The following is a 16,084-nucleotide window of genomic DNA, read 5'->3' as shown; positions in this document are numbered from 1 at the left end:
GGCCGCTCTGGGGGCGGAGCCGCTCTGGGGGCGGAGCGTGTCGGCCCCGCCCCGGCCAAGGCGGGACGGCGGCTGCCCGGTCACGTGGCGCGGCGGGGCGGGGCGGAGACGTGGCACCCGCCGCGCGGGACCCGTGTGCGCGGCTGCAGCCAATCGGCGGGGACGGCGGGCGCATGCGCCCCGCGCCGCCCCGCTCGGCGCCGCCGCCTCCCGCTCCCCTGGGCTCGGCGGCGATGGCGGCGGCGGGCCGGGGCCCGGCCTCGGCCGGCGGCGGCCGCTGGGAGGTGGTGCGGAAGGGCCGGCGGCCCGCGGGCGGCCCCGGCAGCCGCCGCGCCCTGGGCGAGGCCAACGCCGGCCGCGCGCTGCCTTTGGCCGGTGAGTGCGGTGCGGGAGGGCCCGCGCGGGCCCCGCGGCCCCGGGCAGGCTCCGCGTGGGGCGGGCGGGTCGGCCCCGTGCGCGGCGTGGGGCCGCGGAGGGGGGGGGGGGGGCGCCGGGCCGCTGCGCCGTCCGCCCTGTGGGCATGGCGAGGCCGCGGGTGCGCGTCCCCGCCGACCCCGGCGGCTCCCGCCGGTTGCGGGGCCCGGGGTGGGCCCGACCCGCCTCCCCACGCCGGGGCTCGCCCCGGTTTGCCCGTCGGGCCCGGGGAGCGTCCCTGTGCCCCGCACGTCCGTGCTCTCGGCGCTCCCCGCAGAGCTGCCGGTCACCTTCTCCCCTTTCCCCGGGTTCCAGCTCCCATCGCTACCTCCGACACCATCTTCGAGCTGGGCTTCGAGAAGACGCTGAAGAAGCAGAACAAGGAGCAGGTCCCTCCCGCCTCGGCGCCCGAGCACCCGCACCGGAAGCAGCACGCGGGGAAGAGCGCGAAGAAGCCATCGGCGAACGATGCCGGCGTCAAGCCTGGCAAATACCGCTCACTGGAGGAAGCCCTGAGAGCTGTGAGTGCGCCCGGCCGGGCTGTGCCTCACGGGCACCCTGCCTGCGCGTGTGTCCGGGCCACTTGTCCCCAGCCCGCCCCGTTCCTGCAGGCCTCGGGGCGCCCAGGTCGCTCCCGACCCACGCTAAGGCAGCGGAGCCGAAGCTCCGAGTGCCGTTGTTCCCAGGCCCTCGCCGAGGCCAGCTGGCGTTCCAGCAGCCTGTGCTCTTCGCTGCTTCAGGAGCGAGAGTCTGGGCGCTCGGGGGGGTCGTCATTAAATCCGGTTGAGAGGAACGGCACAAAGAGCGCGGCACCCTGTTTTGGTTCAGCTTTTCCGCGTGGGTTCATCACGCCTCGGGAGGAGGAGGCCGGCCCAAGCCCCAGCCCCTCTGCCCGGAGACCCCCGGGCTCGTTAACACGTCCCCACCTTCGCGCAGGGACACGCGCTCCTGCCTGCCGCAGCCCGGGGTGGTCGCGTTCGCTGTGGGAGCGGAACAGATGGTGCTCGGTGCTTTGGTGAGTGCCGGGCAGGCCTGGGAGATCTGTCTGGTGCTTCAAGTTGTACTTTTGTTGTAGGCAGAACGGCAGGAGGTGGCTGGAAGGGAATTTGTGGCTGCTTTCTTCACCCACTCCCTGTCTGCTGTCTGGGAGGAATCCTGAGAAAGCGTCACTGGTGAAACCTCCTCCCTGTCTTACCGGCTGAGGTCCTGGGGAGCTGTTTCTGCAGCTCGTGCTCCCTGCGTTTCAGATGAATCTGTAGAACTCGTTTGCCTTCCCTCCGCCTGTTCTTGTGTCTGAGCATGGACGGGTTTTAGAAAGGAGCCCCAGGTTAACTCTGCTGGGAAAGCGGCTGCCTGGCAGGGCTCTCCCGCAGCGGTCGCCCGTCCAGCTCCTCGCTTTCACCCGAGCGTCACATCTTGCTCGTGCCCTGAGCACCTCTGATCCTCCTGCCGTGGGGTGGGGGGTTTCCTTCGCTCCGCTGAGCACAAGCGGTTCTCCACATCCAGCTTTTGCACGCAGAGACAGCTCGGAGTGGAGTTAACGGTCTTGTTTCTCTCTGTGTCATGGCAGATATTCCTCAGGGAGAGCAGCCTGGTTGAAGCGTGGTTGCCCTGTAACTGCTCTGCACAGCTCAGCAGTAACAAATGCCGTTGTGCAACTGTTGCCCCATCAGCTTCGCCGACGGCGTCATTTAGGTTTTTTTGACATAGCAGCGGCTATTTTTTTCTTATTCCTTTTTTCAAAATGGTTGCTGAAATAAACACGCAACAAAATGTGCCCAACTCAGATGTACTAACGTGCCATGGCTGAAATCCACTGCGACATTAGGCTCTGCAAAACCTGAAACGGCCGTTACAGTCTTGCTGCATCTCCTAACCTCCCTGAAGTGTAGACAGGATCTCTGTCCCTGCGAGCTTGCAGGTAATCTGAGTTTGAAAGCAGATGATAAGCGTGTTTCGTGACAGATAGCACAGGAGGAGGAAGGTGAGGGTATGTGAGCTGCTGTCGGTACTCGTGGTTTGTCGGTTGCGGGTCGTTAATCAGGTGGGTCTTGATGATCTTGGCTATTTTCTCCTTCGAGGACTCCGGGTGCAGAGTTGCCTGACGGTGCTGACACAAGCTGGTGACGCTGGGCTGATCCACGCCAGCCTCGTGCTGTCTCCTGCCTGCAGCGAGCCTTTGGCCGATGCCGGCGTGCTCCTCAGCCGTTGTGCGGAGCCGGCCGGTCCCAGGCCATGCTTGCCACGGGGCACACGGGAGCGCAGAGCGGCCGAGCCCCGGCTGGCGTGCCGGCGCGGCGGGAAGGTGCAACGTGGAGCAAGGGAAACCTCGGCGCGCCCGGGGGCGGCTTCGAGGAGGGAGAAGATCTCGTTCCTGCGGCTGTGCCAGCGCAGCCCGTCCTTCTGACGCCTCTGTTGGCTCTGGGGCTTTCTGCAGCCCCTTGGGCGCCTGCGGTTCCCCACGTGGGTTTTGTTATTCCCCGGTAGCAGTCTCTGCTAATCTGAAGAAAATGTGTTTCCAGTACAAAACAAAATGCTGTTTCCAGGCCAGCGCTCCCGTCTGCATTAGTGGGTGGAGGATCGTGGGGGGTTTCCGTGCGGGAGGGGCAGCGTTCTTGGGATGAAGGTGGGGAGCGTTTCCCTCCGTGCCCAGCAGCCCCTTAAGAGCTGAAGTTAACTTTCTTCTTTCTGTGCTTTTTGATCAGTTCTGTGCATCCCGGCTTGAATTTGTCTGTCCGTTGCTTCCAGCTCGACTTGGCGGATCTGCAGAAGGAGCTGGATAAAAGCCAGAGCGTGTTCCCCGAGAACCCCTCCGTCTGGGTGAAGGACCTGGCCAGCTATCTCAACTACAAGCTGCAGGTGCCCAGGAGCGACCCCATGCTCAGCCAGCACCCCCACGGTCAGTGGTGTTTAACCTGCCCCGCTGCCGGGGGGGTCTCCACCCTGGAGCTTCGCTCTGGAGTGGCTTTGTGCTTCGCGGAGGTGTGCAGAGCCGTGGGGCGTGTGGGGCAGGCGCTTCTCCACGGCTGGGCCAGCTCAGCGTGGTCCTTAAAACCACGCGGAGCCGGGCGGTGGGGTGATGGGGCGGCCGGGCACAGGGAGCGGCTCGGGACGGCACCGGGAAGAAGCAGCCTCCGACCGCTCCCCTCCCGCCCCCCGGGCAATCTTGTAGGATCGTTTAGGTTGGAAAAGACCCTTAAGATCATCGAGTCCGACTGGCTTGGTCCCAGCAGGAAGACTTGAAGGGGTTCAGTGCCATATAAATCACTTTGGCTCCATCTTTGCCAGGTTTATTTTGTACAGGTTTCTTAAGAGTACAAGTTAAAGGACAGCTCGCTCAAGAGACAGTTCTTAGAAACATTGGAGCGCGCGAGACCAAAACAGTCACAGATGTGAAAGGAAAAAACTCTCCCGTTTTCACCTGAGACAAATCAGGTCGAGCCTGTCCCACAGTCCGGGCTTGTTCCCTGCAAACTGAGACGTTTGGGATTTTCTTTGCTCCCCCCCCCCCCCCCCCCCGGTTTTTTTCTGTGCCAAAACTGCCTTGGGAAACTTGGTAATAGAAAAGGCACAAGACTGTGTTCTTTATTCAACAAATAAAATAGGGATTATTTGCTTGATTCTGTGATATCACTACAGTTGACTTTCCTTGACTACAAAGACAATGAAACTGTGCATGCAGTTGGCAGATTAGAGACTTTCCCTGGTCACCCCTTCTCCGGAAGGACCCGTGACCTGTTCCTGCTATTGTGGAATTTGGGAATCAGCTCGCAGGTATCCGCACTCGTCTTTAAAAGGGATATTCTGGCTGGATTTCCCTTGTATGCATGATCTGTTGGTCTACACTTGCTTCGAGCACTTATTGCTAGGGGTGGCAATGGGTAAAAGAGCAGAATATCTTCTCAAAAGCTGAGTATACCCTGCAGTATCAACATTTAACAGAAAGCAATTCCTTACTGCTGAATTAAATGCAGCTAATGTAGAGTAACGGAGAAAGAAGTCACTTGTTGACCGTGTGGTGTACGAGGACAAAGCGCTTCTCTGCAACCGCCTCGCACGCTGGGCCAGCTTCTCCTTGCAGCTGCAGCTAAAAGTCTCCCAAACCGGTGCTCACGAAATTCTTCCTGTTCCTGTGTTGGCTCCAGACTATCCGTACTGCCTCGTGAGCAAGGAGCTGAAGAGCATCATCAGATCCCTGCTGGGAAGGTCGTCCAGCGTGCTGGAGCTCTTCTTCGACCACTGTATTTATACCATGCTACAGGAGCTGGACAAAACCCCAGGTAAGACACAGTCGGCGCAGGTCCGGGGCACCGACACGCCCCTCGTGCTCCGTTAGTGCGGTGGTTCTTCTACGAGGCGGTCTGGTGCCGAGGCTTTCTGTCGGCGGGGAGGCTGCGGCTCCTCGTCGCCTGTTTTAGGAGCTCTTCTGAACTCCTCCGCAGAGAAGGTGAGGTGGGAAACTCCTTCTGCACGTCTTGCACGCAGTGAGAGGCTGTTCCTGCCCGGGCGGCTCGTTGGTGCGATGCAAAATGCTGCTGCTGGGGCTGGTTTCAGGCTGGAGGAGCTGGAGCAAGCGTGGCTGGGGGCGAGATACGAGCCCGGCACGGTGCTGTCGGGGAGAATTGCAGAAGGGAGGGTACGTGCTGGAAAATGCCTCTCCGAGGGCTTCCACATTTGTGCTGCCAAAACCAGCGCAGGCGTGTGTTGCTGCAGCTTGTAACCCGGCGTCTTTTGGCCTTACGAAACTTGGTAAAAGCCGTTTTGTTGCTGTGCTGCACTAACGGTGTTTCCTGCGAAGCGAGGGGTCCCGTCGGAGCTGCCGTGCGGGGAGCAGGTGGCCGTTCCTGCCCTCTGATGCAGAGCATGCGAACGCCCGGCGACGTCGCCTGGGTCTTCAGGCGTCCAGAATGGCGGCGACGGCCTGCTGCTTTCAGCCGAGTGTCAGACACAAACCCTAAATGCCCGTTTCCGTACCACCCCTGCCGCGCCGTCAGCTGCCGGTAGCTTTAGCAGCAGCGCCCAGGTCCTGCCTGTCCCCAGCCCCTGGCTGCGCTGTCTCCTGCGCTGAATGGCCGGTGGCCCCGCGTGCCGTTTGTTTCCATCAGAAAACCCGCCTGACTGATCAAAACGACGGGACGTAATAGCACGAAATAGTTGTTAGCAAACGGTCGAGGTGCTGCTTTGCTTTGGGAGTTGCGTTCGTATGTAATTCGGGAAGATGCTTGGCTGTCGGTGGAGCCGCTGCAGGGTCGGTCTGTGACGGGGAGGACCGAGGGGCTGCGCTGGCCTCCTCTGCCGCCACCGCCTCGCGCGGCCGCTGCCCTTCCGTCGGCCCAACCGTTGTGGGCTGGTGTGGCCGGTGCATCTGGCGTGAAAGCCGGGCGCGCCCCAGGGGAGGGTCGTGGCAGCGGCAGGACCGTGCTGGAGAGCAGGACCAGCCCGCGGGGGCAACCAACCCCTGCCACGGCCATGCCACCCATCCCAGGGTTCAGCAGAGCTGGAGGGGGTCGCAGGACGGCGACTGGGAGCCACGGGGGTCCCCTAAACCCTCCTTCTCTTTTGAAGGTGAACAAGGGAGAAACAAGCCCTCGATTTCCCAGGCGTGGGGCTGATGGTGATGGTTACCGTGCCCGCCGGCCGCTGCTTTGGAGGGCAGAGCTGGGGCGGGGGAGCCTTAGGAAGCTGCCGATAGGTTTCCGAGGGTCCGTGGGGTCTGTCCTGCTCCTGTGGGCCGGAGCCCTGCAGTGGGGGGTCCTGGGCAGAGGGCGGGTGGGGGGCAGTGCCAGGGAGGGAGCAGGACCCACGCCGCTGTGCTGGGGCTCGTGCCCGGAGCTCGTTAGCCGGTGAGCAGAGCAGGTCTGTGCAGAGGGGGTCGTCACCCCCCCGCCTTCCGGGGGTATCGCGGGGAGGGAGACACTTGAAGCGGCCCGTGGCTGAGAAAGCCCCTTCTGTGCTCTGTTTCAGGGGAGTCTTTGCACGGGTACAGGATCTGCATCCAGGCGGTGCTTCTGGACAGGCCCAAAATCGCCACGATGAACCTGGGCAAGGTGAGCTGCATACCTGGGTTTGCAGGCGCTTTCCGGGCAGCCGCAGTAAACCCGGCGGTGCTGCTCCTCCTCCCGGCCCAAGGATCCCCCGGCGCGGCCGGACGATGAGCGCTCGTTCCCGTTAATCGGAAGTCCTTTGGAAGCTGTCGGGGTTGTCCCGCGCATTAAGCCCTTCGCCTCCCTGTGCTCGTAGTCCGCGCAGAGGGACCGGTGTCTCCAGTATCTCCCCTCCTCCCCAGATGTGCTGGAGCCGCTGTAAGCGCCGGTGTCCCGCAGCACCTTTTCGTTAAAGACCTTGTCCAAAGCTCGCGCTCCCCCTCTGCCGCACGCTCCGTGCTCTGCCGCTCTTGGAAGGAGCGGGATGTGTCCCCCCTTGGCTGCGCTCGGTGGTCCGGCAGCCGTGGGACAGGAATGAGGGTTTCTGGGGTCCCGCTCCTTCGAAGCAAGCGTCCGAGCGGGCGAGGCTGCAGCTCGGCTGCCATCCAGCACCGCACGGTGCTGGCAGCTCTGCTTCCCCAGGGCTGGGGTTTGGGGTTCCGCCTGCCCCCAGCCGGCACGGCTCCTGGCCTCGCCTGGTGCTGAGGCTCCCTCCCGGGGGGCCGGGGGCTCTGCCCCGCTCTGGGGGCTGCTCCCTGCCAGGCCGGGCAGCCGGGGCCCGGTGGAGCTGCCGCGGTCCTGCGGCACCGGCCGCCCCACGAGGCGACGCGGCTCCGGGCTCGTTAGCAGTGGCGTTGGGGTGGGACGGGCTGAGGCTCTCCTCGACTGACGTGTCTTGTCTTCGCCCAGTACTTGGAGGTGCTGCGGTCCCACCAGAACAGGCCGGCGAAATGCCTTACCGTCCTCTGGGCGCTGGGACAGGCCGGGTTCACGGACCTCCACGAGGGCCTGAAAGGTGAGAGCCTGGAGCGGCCGGCTGGGCGCCCGTCCCCGCCGAGGGGGCGGCCCCCGGTACCGCCCGCGCATCTCCGCTCCCGCTGGTGTTACCGCTCGGGCGCGTGGTCTGCTTCAAAACACGCCGTCCCGCTGCTGAAGTGCTGGAGAGGGGGCTGCGACGCCGGGGGGTCCTGGGGGCAAACGGCTCCGGGGGGACGCCTGGGAACTGGGGTGTCTGCAGCCGCCGTGGGTACCTCACGGCGAGGGCACGCCGGGCCTGTCCGATGCTCGTTTGGGAGCAGAATCATAGAACCCTTTAGGTTGGAAAAGACCCTTAAGATGATCGAGTCCAACCGAGTGGTGGTGACCCCCGCGCTGCGGTGGGGCTGAGTCGGGGTTTGCTGCCCGCTGTGTCGCGCGCGACGCTGCTCGCTGTTCCCGCCTGCTCGTTACGCCTCGTGCATGCCTTCGTTCCCCGGCCATATATGTTAACGCTACTGACCACCGCAGAAGGGGAGTGACGCGTGCTGAAGTGTGTTTATAGAGGCGCAAATACACGGCGTTTAGAGCGGCGACGTTGTAGAGCTGCGTGAAGTGGTTAATTATTTTTGGGGAAGCTGGAAATGTCACGAGAAGCACGTTGCTTACAGAAGGGTGAGCTCACATCTCGTGCCAAGCCTTGGTGGCCCCTCTGCAACGACAGAAACTGCCCTTATGGCATCTTGTCTCTGGAGAGCATCTTCCCCCAGCCGGGACAGGGAAATGGCTGGGTCCCAGGAGGAACCGTCCTGCCCGGAAAGGCAGGGAGCGTGCTGCTCTGCCGTTCCTCCGCGGGCAGAGCCAGCGAGGCAGCGCAGCCGCCCCGGAGCCCTTCCCGAGGGACCTGTCCGTCTGTCTGATCGCCTGCCGGGCGTTTTGAGTGGGGAAAGGGGGTGGTGGTTTTGTCCTGGGTTTAAGCGTAGCTGCGTCCTGGCACCTGAGCATTCCTCTGCTTTTCAGTTGCTGCTTGCAGACCCGAGGAGCGCTCGTGCTGATGGAAGGAGCGCGCTGTGCGGCCGGGGAGCGCTCGGTGTCAGCTGGGGCGCGGGGGCACGGCAGGAGCCCTCCTGCTCCCTGATCTGACCGCTGCCTCTCTCCCGCAGTGTGGCTCGGCGTCATGCTCCCGGTGCTCGGGATCAAGTCTCTCTCCCCGTACGCCGTTGCCTACCTGGACCGTCTGCTGATGTGAGTTACACCTCGCTTTCATTATCGGGGTATCTTCGTTAAGGGGAACGAATGCTGGGCGTGGTGTGACTGTGCCTGCATTGTGCTGGCGGAAAAACCTGAGTGTGCCTGTGGGAGAGTGCAAGTGAGTGGGTGCGCGTGCCCTGCGGAGCCTGCAGCGGTGGGCTTGCCGTGTGGGTTAGTTTGTCCCCGATCTTTGGTGGCTGCACGTCGTGTCGGGTGTCCAGACAGCAGTCGTGGCACCTCCCGACCGCGTCTGGTGCCTCGATGGCTGCTGGTTCCGCTACGGCTCTATGGAAGCGCTGGGTTCCTCCACAAGTTTCCTCTCCGCCACTGCTGGTGCCTTTCCCAAAATGAGGCAGGGTGGTGGTGGAGGGGGAGCAGAGCCCTTCCCGGCCGGCCCTGGTCACCTCCCCGGGGCAGGCGAGCAGCCGAGGTGCCCCTGAGCTCCGGCTGGGGCGGCAGGACGGGGTGCTCCGGTGCCGCAGCTCGAGGCCGTGGCAGCGCTGGTGTGACCCTGCGGGCGCCCAGGCACCCTGAGCCGGGAACAGGCTTCTCCGGTGCCGGCACGCCTCCTCGCCTGCCGGCGCGCCCGGGAAAGCGGCTCCCGCTCCAAGCGCGGGCGGTGGCTGTGCCCGGAGGGTCGGCGCTCCGAGGAGCAGGGTCCGCGTTGCCGCCGGCTGCTGCGGTTCACGGGCGCGTTGGGGCTCCCAGCTGCGGCGAGAGGTGCTGGCAGCGTCCACCGTCGCAGGCAGATGAATTTGTCCCTGAAAGGAGAAGGGAGGTGGCGTTTGGCTGGGGGTCAGGACAGACCGCTCTGCTGGCCTTTGCACCGGTTAGGGCAGCCGCCGTCTCCGGCGTTGCAGCCTCGGCACAGCGTAAGGGAGCTGGGCGTTACTGTGGCCGCTCCGGCATCCGGGGTGGCAGAAAGTCCGGTGTCGCACAGCGCAGGCAGCTGGTGCCGGGGGAGGTCAGGAGCGGCTTTGTGGCAAGCACCGAGGGGCATCCCTGCCCTTCCGAGGGGTTTGAGAGGTTTTATTAAGTTTCTTTTCCTGCTTCACAGTAACAGGAACATTGCATTTGGTTTTGCCGAGGATTTTATGGAGATGCATTGAGCCAGACTTCACAGTTCCTCCCGATCTTTCTGAACCTTCATTTAATTAGTTTTCTATAATCTGCTTTCTCTTCTCTGACTGCATTTAATTTACTGGCAGCCCCAGTCACGGGCCTGCCAGACCTCCATTGTCTGCAGCCTCTCGGCGGGGAAAAGGGCACGCGAACCCCTGTGCCTGACGCCAGCAGCGGGTGCGAATGCCGCCCCTCACTCCGGTCACTGGAAGGGGCTCCCACAAACCCCTTTTTCCTCTACGTGGCAGTGGGGCTGTGGCGGGAGCGTGGGGCTGCGTTCGCCGCCGGCACGCCTGTCACTGCTCACGGGGTTTGTTTCTGCTGTGCAGGATGCACCCAAACCTCACCAAAGGCTTCGGTATGATCGGACCCAAGGATTTCTTCCCCCTCCTGGACTTTGCCTTCATGCCCAACAACTCGCTGCCACCCAGGTATGCCGGCACCGGCCAGTACCCCCCAGCGTGGGCTGCACCGTGGGGTGAACACCCCGGTCGCCTCGCTGGCCGCTCTCCGCAGCCCCGGTGCCGTCTCCCTTCAGCCTGCAGGAGCAGCTGCGGCAGCTCTACCCTCGCCTGAAGGTGCTGGCGTTTGGCGCGAAGCCGGAGACGGCGCTGCACACCTACTTCCCCTCCTTCCTCTCCCGAGCTACGCCAAGCTGCCCTCCCGGCATGAAAAAAGAGGTGAGCCCTGAGCCGGGGGTGAGGGCTCTCACCCCACGAGACCACCGGTCCCAGCGTGTCGCTGCATGGCTTGGGGCAGCCCTGGTGCACCAGCGAGGAGGGACAGCCGAGCGGGTCCCGTCCTCCCTGCCCTACCCGCTGCGGTGGGCGCAGGGCTCCGCCATCCGCTGCCCCGGCTCTGCGGCACGGCCAGGCACTGGCCGGCCCTCGCACGGGCTTGGCTCCCCCGCGTCAGAGGCCGAACGGGCCGGCAGGTCGGGCAGGTGCCAGCGTCAGCGCGAGGTCGTGGTGGGAGCGTGTCGTGGTAAGGGAGGGAGCAGGACCTCCCTGGCAGCGGCGAGCTCAGGTCAGCACCCAGCCCAGCTGGTCTGCGAGGCTCTGAGGGATGGGCTTGGTTTGGTGGTCCCGGGCAAGGAGGCTTGGGGAGGGCCCACGGAGCGACGGCAGGCCGGACGTGTGCCGTCACGAGGCGAGGACGGCGGTCGCGGGCCGGGGTTCCTGTTGCCCGCACCCGGGGTCTGCGGATGTCGGACCCGCGAGTTGTTCGGTGCCCCAGGAGCTGGCTGGGATGAGAGCAGCGAGCCGGCAGGTTTGGGGGGTGGTCGGCTGTGCTGGCGTACAGCCTGGGGCACGGCGTGTCCGACGCGCCAGACCAAGCGACGTGTTTCGCGCTGGGGGTGAGGATCGGGTGTAACGACCTGCTGTGCTCTCTTCCCAGCTCCTGACCTCCATGAGCCAGTGCCTGAGCGTGGACCCCCTGAGCTTCAGCGTCTGGAGGCAGCTGTACACCAAGCACCTCTCTCAGTCCAGGTCAGTTGGTGCCTGCTGCCCGCCCGCTGCTCTGACAGGGCCAGCGCCGACCTGCTAGCCTTTAGGAGCGTGTTAAATTGCTTCTCGGAGCTCCTGACTGAGCCCCGTGTTCCCTTTCCCGCATAGTTTGCTTCTGAACCATCTGCTGGAGTCCTGGGACAGCAGCAGCAAGAAGGTAGGAGCTGTGGAAAGGAGGAGTGACGTGGGGTGGGGTACAACGTACCCGTGCTGCTGCGGGAGGTCCCTGTAAGAGCAGCGTCCCCACGGGACCTGTGCGTGCCCACCCGGCGCTGCTCCGGCGCGTCGGCTGCTCAGCGGGTGCGCTGGCGGGGGCGTGTGCCTGCCAGGCTTGAGAGCCAGCACTTTGTCCTGGGAACGGGCAACACGCTGCCCACGGGCAGGGCGTTCATTTGCTCGCTGACGGAGAGGAGACCCCTTTTCCCTCGACGTGCTGCGTCGGGACTCGGATATTCCGGATTCAGCCCCGTTAGGCCTCGCTGCTCTGGTGCTGTGACAAGCGGGGAGGTCGCGCCGGCCACGGCTCAGCGTCCCCGGAGGAGCAGCGCAGCTCCCGCGGCTCTGGAGCGACGGCTGGCTGGGTCGGCCGAGGCACTTGGTCTCAGTGCAGGAGCCTCGGAGGTTTCCCCGCAGCCTGATCCGTCCTGCGGGTCCCCAGTGTTTCTGCCCTTCCCGTCTCCTCTCCCTCTGCTCCCTCCTGCAGCCCCTGCGGTGCTGGGTTGCGTGGGCGCGCGGTGCTGCCGGCTCGGGGTTGCTTGGTGCCGTGACGCAGCTCTTGCTTTCCCCGAGGTGCGTCAGTCGCTGCAGGAAACGGTTCGCTCGTTCAAAGTAACGAACGAGGAGCTGGCGGCCAGAGGGCCCAACAGCGACCAGGATGTGGCCGCCTGCGATGCTGCCTGCAAGGTGAGCCCCAGGCAGGGACGGCTCCACGGACGGATTTCGGCTCCGTGCTGGGGTTGCGGTCGGCCTCTCCTGCCGCCGGCACGCGCCGGGCCAGGGGCCCCGCAGCGGCACATCTGCAGGACGCGTCGGGGACAGATGGCGCTGGCCCTTGTCCATCCTCCCAGCTGCTCGGCAGATGACACTGGTTTCCACTGGGAAGCCAGGGGTGGGCAGTGAGAGCGGCCGCGAGCGCGGCAGCGTGCTGTGGTGCGGCTGCACGGGGAACTCCCCGGCCTTGGGAGCCGCGTGGTGACGGGGCCTTGTCCTCCCGCCTGCCCAGGAGCTGCTGCGCAAGATGAAGGGCCGGGGCTTCCCCTGGTCACGGCTGCTGCTCGTCCTCCTGGTCTTCGCAGCCGGCTTCCTCCTGCACGACGTCCGGACGCACGGCTCCTTCCAGGGTAGGGCGGCGGCTTCGCTCGCGGCTTTGTGCGAAAGAGGGTGTGGAGGAACGTCCCTGGGGAGCAATGACTTCGCCGCTCTCCTGCGTGAAGCCCCTCCACACCTCTGCCTTCGCCCCGAGTCCGTGCCGCTGGCTGCCCTTGAGCAGCGCGGCCCCGTCCATCTGTCTTTGAACGGGGTGTGCCTGGGGGGTGCGTGGGCCGTGTTGGGCCACGGGCAGACCCCCTGCCCGTGCCCTCTCGGGAGGGTTTCCCCCAGGGCTGCCCTAACCCATTTTCCCAGGTGTTTCTCAGAGCAGCTCGGGCTGTGCCGTCCCCAGACTGAGCACGCAGCTCCCGCAGACCGGGCCGAAGGGTTGCTCAGGGAACGGCTCTTGTCTCTTCCAGCCTCCTCTTCTGCTCGCCTGCTTCGTTCCTCTGGCATCCTGCCGGCCTCGCAGCAAGCCTGGCAGAAGGTCTCCTACTGCTGCCTCGAAGGGTACAGGTCAGTGGCACCGGCGCCGGGCGGCAGCGTGCGTGTCCGGGGGGTGCGAAGCTGTTCACGCAGCACAGGGCGATCTCCGTAGAGGGGAGCCCTTTTTGCCGGGCGGTGTCCCCAGGCCTGCCTGGGAGGGCTTTGAGCTCGGCTCTCGAGTTCTCCTCTTCCCCACGTGTGCCCCCACGCCTCTGCCGGCGGTGCCGGAGCGGCCGGCGCTGCCCTCAGCCGGCGCTCGCCTCTTCCAGGTGGCTGGAGCGGAGCCTGCCGGTCTACGGCTCCCAGGCGGCGGCCGTCCTGCAGCCGCAGCTGGAGCTGCTCTGGGCGAAGAGCGGCGAGGTGGCCCTGTACGCGTCCGAGCGGTGTTCCTCCCTGCTGTCCTGGATCCACGACAGCCTGCCCTGCTTCACCGAGTGGGTAAGAAGGACGTGCCGGCTGCTGGAAGAGACGAGGGCTGCCGGCGCGGCCGCGGCCCGCGGGGGCTTGTGAGACTGAAGAGCCCGTGTCGGGGGTTCCTGCCCGGTGGCAACGCCGAGGGCAGGAGGTGGGGGGAGAGGCCCGAAGGAGGAAAGCGACGTCTCTGTCGCTGCTCCTGCCCCGGCTGTCGGCTGCGAGCCCGCCGGTGCTGGTGGGTCTGGGGAGAGGGAGGCACCGCAGCCGGTCTCGGATGCCGTTCAAAGATAACTCGGAGGTTTCCTGGAGATCGGCAGTCTGGTGGAAGAGGGGTGACCTTAGCATCCCACAGAGCGAGCGGCACGGGTTCCGTCTCTCCGCTGTTTGATGGAGACGTGCGGTGCGCCAGCCGAGCGGTGAACGTGGCGAGGGCTCGGTGATGCCAGACCGTGGGGAGGAGGGAGGGGGCGCGACGCCTGGCCGACTGCGGGACAGCCTGGTTTGGCAGAGCCTCCTTCACGGGTAACCGGGACACCGGGCTCCTCGGGGTACCCAAACCCGGCGCGCGAAGGGGAGGTTGGCGTTAAACCTGCGCCGGTTCTCTCTGCCCCTGCAGCTCCAGTCCCGGGTGCCGGAGTCCCTGCTGCACTTCGCCGAGTGCGTCAGAGAGCTGCTGCTCTTCCTGCTGCGGAGCTGCCTGCTGCCGCTGCTGGAGTGCGTGGCCGCGGCCCTGGAGCGGGGCTGGAAGCACTGGGTGGACTCCTGCAAGTGAGCGTCCCTGCCGCTCGCGAGCCCCCGCGCCGCGGGCTGCGCCTGGGCTCCGTTCCCCCCCCGCGATGCTCTCCGGGCCCGGCTCTGCCCCGCGGCTGCGGGGGGTCGTCCCGCGGAACGGCAGCGGAGTCTCCCCCTCTCCGGGCGGGGGGTGGCTCCCCGTCCTGCGCTGGCAGAGGGGCTGGGACGCGGCACCGCGGCCGGCCTGACAGACCCGTGGTCCTGCAGAGCTGCGCCCCGCGGGAGCAGCATTCGCCCCGTGGGCAGCGCAGGCGGCCGCTTCCCCCGCAGCCACCCTGAGCCCCGCGCCCGCCCCTGTCCCTGGGAGCGGGGCCGCCCGTGGGGGTCCGAGCTGAGCGTCACCCCCCTGCCGCCGCGGGGAGGAGGGAAGCAGCCAGGCACCGCCGGCGTGGGTACGGTACGGTCCCGCTCTCGCCGCGGAACCGGCTCCGTGCTCCCTCTGCCAGACCGGGGAGCCGGCAATGGCGTTGCCGGGCAGGGCCGTTCAGAGGGGCTTCGGGGGCCTCCGCAGCGCTGGGGGGGTTCACAGCCGGATTCGGGGTGACGCCGCAGAGGGCCTCTCGTTCGCGGCTGCTGGCCAGCTCGCTTCGCCGCTTCCTCGGCACCTCCTGACCCGAGCCCCCGCGGACGCGCTGCCCCGGGGGCGGCTGGGCCTCGCGTCCAGCGCGCCGTCCCTGCACCGCCGTGCGCCCGGCGGCTGCGGGCATCGCTCCCACCGGTGCCGGGCTGAGCCGGGGCGAGCGGCGTGCGTGCACTCTCCTGCCGCCGTGTCCCCGCTCGAGGGGCTCCCGTATCCCTCCCGGGCTTGGGCCGCTGCTGGGTCCCCGGGTTCCCTGCCCGTAACCGCGGTTCTCCTCGGTGCGCCGGCCCCGCAGCCGGCGGGTTCCCTGCCCGTAACCGTGGTTCTCGTTTTTCCAGTGGAGAAGTGACGTGGGACTGCGTGAGAGAACACCTGACGAGCTTTACCTATTCCTCGTGGATTTATCTGCAAAACACAACCCTAGCCGTCAAAAACTGGGCTTTGGCTATGATCTCCGGACACTGATCCGCGCTCGGGACGAGCGGGGACACGCTCCTTCCAGCCGCCGAGGAGCCGTCGCCGGTGCCACTTGCCGGTGCCGCAGGACGGAGATGCGGCGGCGGACGCGCGCGGGGACTTTGGGCTGCGATCGGGGCTGACGCGGGAGGGATTTTATTTTTTTTGTTGGTTTTGGGGTTTTTTTTTTTTTCTTTCCTGGAAAACACGTCCAGGTTTTCCGCACCCTGTGGACGAGATTCGGCTTTCCCTGTCCCCGCTCCGGGCTGCGCCGGGGGGCAGGGCTGGGTCCCCGCACGCCCCCCACGCCTTTTTGGGGGGCTCCGGTGGGGAAAAAGCACCGTTTGCCATCATTTCAAGTGCCGATAATCACCATTTCCCCCTCCCGGGGGAGCGTGCGTGTGCGTGTAGACGTGTGCTTACAGACATGCGTGTGTGTGTATATACATATATATATAGCTGTGTGTGGGCGTACGTGTGTGCAGATACGTGCGTTCTTAGGCACCCCTGTACATAAGTGTGTGCACACGTGTGTGTGTGTATAGGTGTGTGCACGTGTGTGTATAGGTGTGCATGCATGTGTAGGTGTGTGCACGCGTGTATGTGTGTGTATAGGTGTGTGCACGCGTGTATGTGTGTGTATAGGTGTGTGCACGTGTGTGTATAGGTGTGCATGCATGTGTAGGTGTGTGCACACATGTGTGTATAGGTGTGTGCACGCGTGTATGTGTGTGTATAGGTGTGTGCACGCGTGTATGTGTGTGTATAGGTGTGTGCACGTGTGCGTATAGGTGTGCATGCATGTGTAGGTGTGTGCACACATGTGTGTATAGGTGTGTGCACGCGTGTATGTG

At 65.2% G+C, this 16,084-nt stretch overlaps 1 protein-coding gene across 1 annotated transcript; it reads left to right on the top strand.

Annotated features, from left to right (window-relative positions):
• Positions 1 to 158: 158 nt before the first annotated feature.
• TMEM214 (transmembrane protein 214) lies at positions 159 to 15,384 on the top strand. Its single transcript, XM_075497572.1, has 17 exons — positions 159 to 375; positions 730 to 935; positions 3,163 to 3,313; positions 4,560 to 4,694; positions 6,379 to 6,461; positions 7,248 to 7,353; positions 8,477 to 8,558; positions 10,016 to 10,117; positions 10,225 to 10,366; positions 11,085 to 11,176; positions 11,303 to 11,351; positions 11,984 to 12,097; positions 12,417 to 12,534; positions 12,922 to 13,018; positions 13,258 to 13,426; positions 14,019 to 14,170; positions 15,113 to 15,384. The coding sequence occupies exons 1-17, from the start codon at positions 174 to 176 to the stop codon at positions 15,237 to 15,239; spliced, it is 2,127 nt and encodes a 708-aa protein (XP_075353687.1). The 5' UTR covers positions 159 to 173; the 3' UTR covers positions 15,240 to 15,384.
• Positions 15,385 to 16,084: the final 700 nt, after the last annotated feature.

The sequence above is a fragment of the Mycteria americana genome, chromosome 3, assembly GCF_035582795.1.
Source record: "Mycteria americana isolate JAX WOST 10 ecotype Jacksonville Zoo and Gardens chromosome 3, USCA_MyAme_1.0, whole genome shotgun sequence".
Taxonomy (NCBI): domain Eukaryota; kingdom Metazoa; phylum Chordata; class Aves; order Ciconiiformes; family Ciconiidae; genus Mycteria; species Mycteria americana.
Note: the sequence above shows the minus strand (reverse complement) of the source record. Positions and strands in the feature narration are given on the sequence as shown.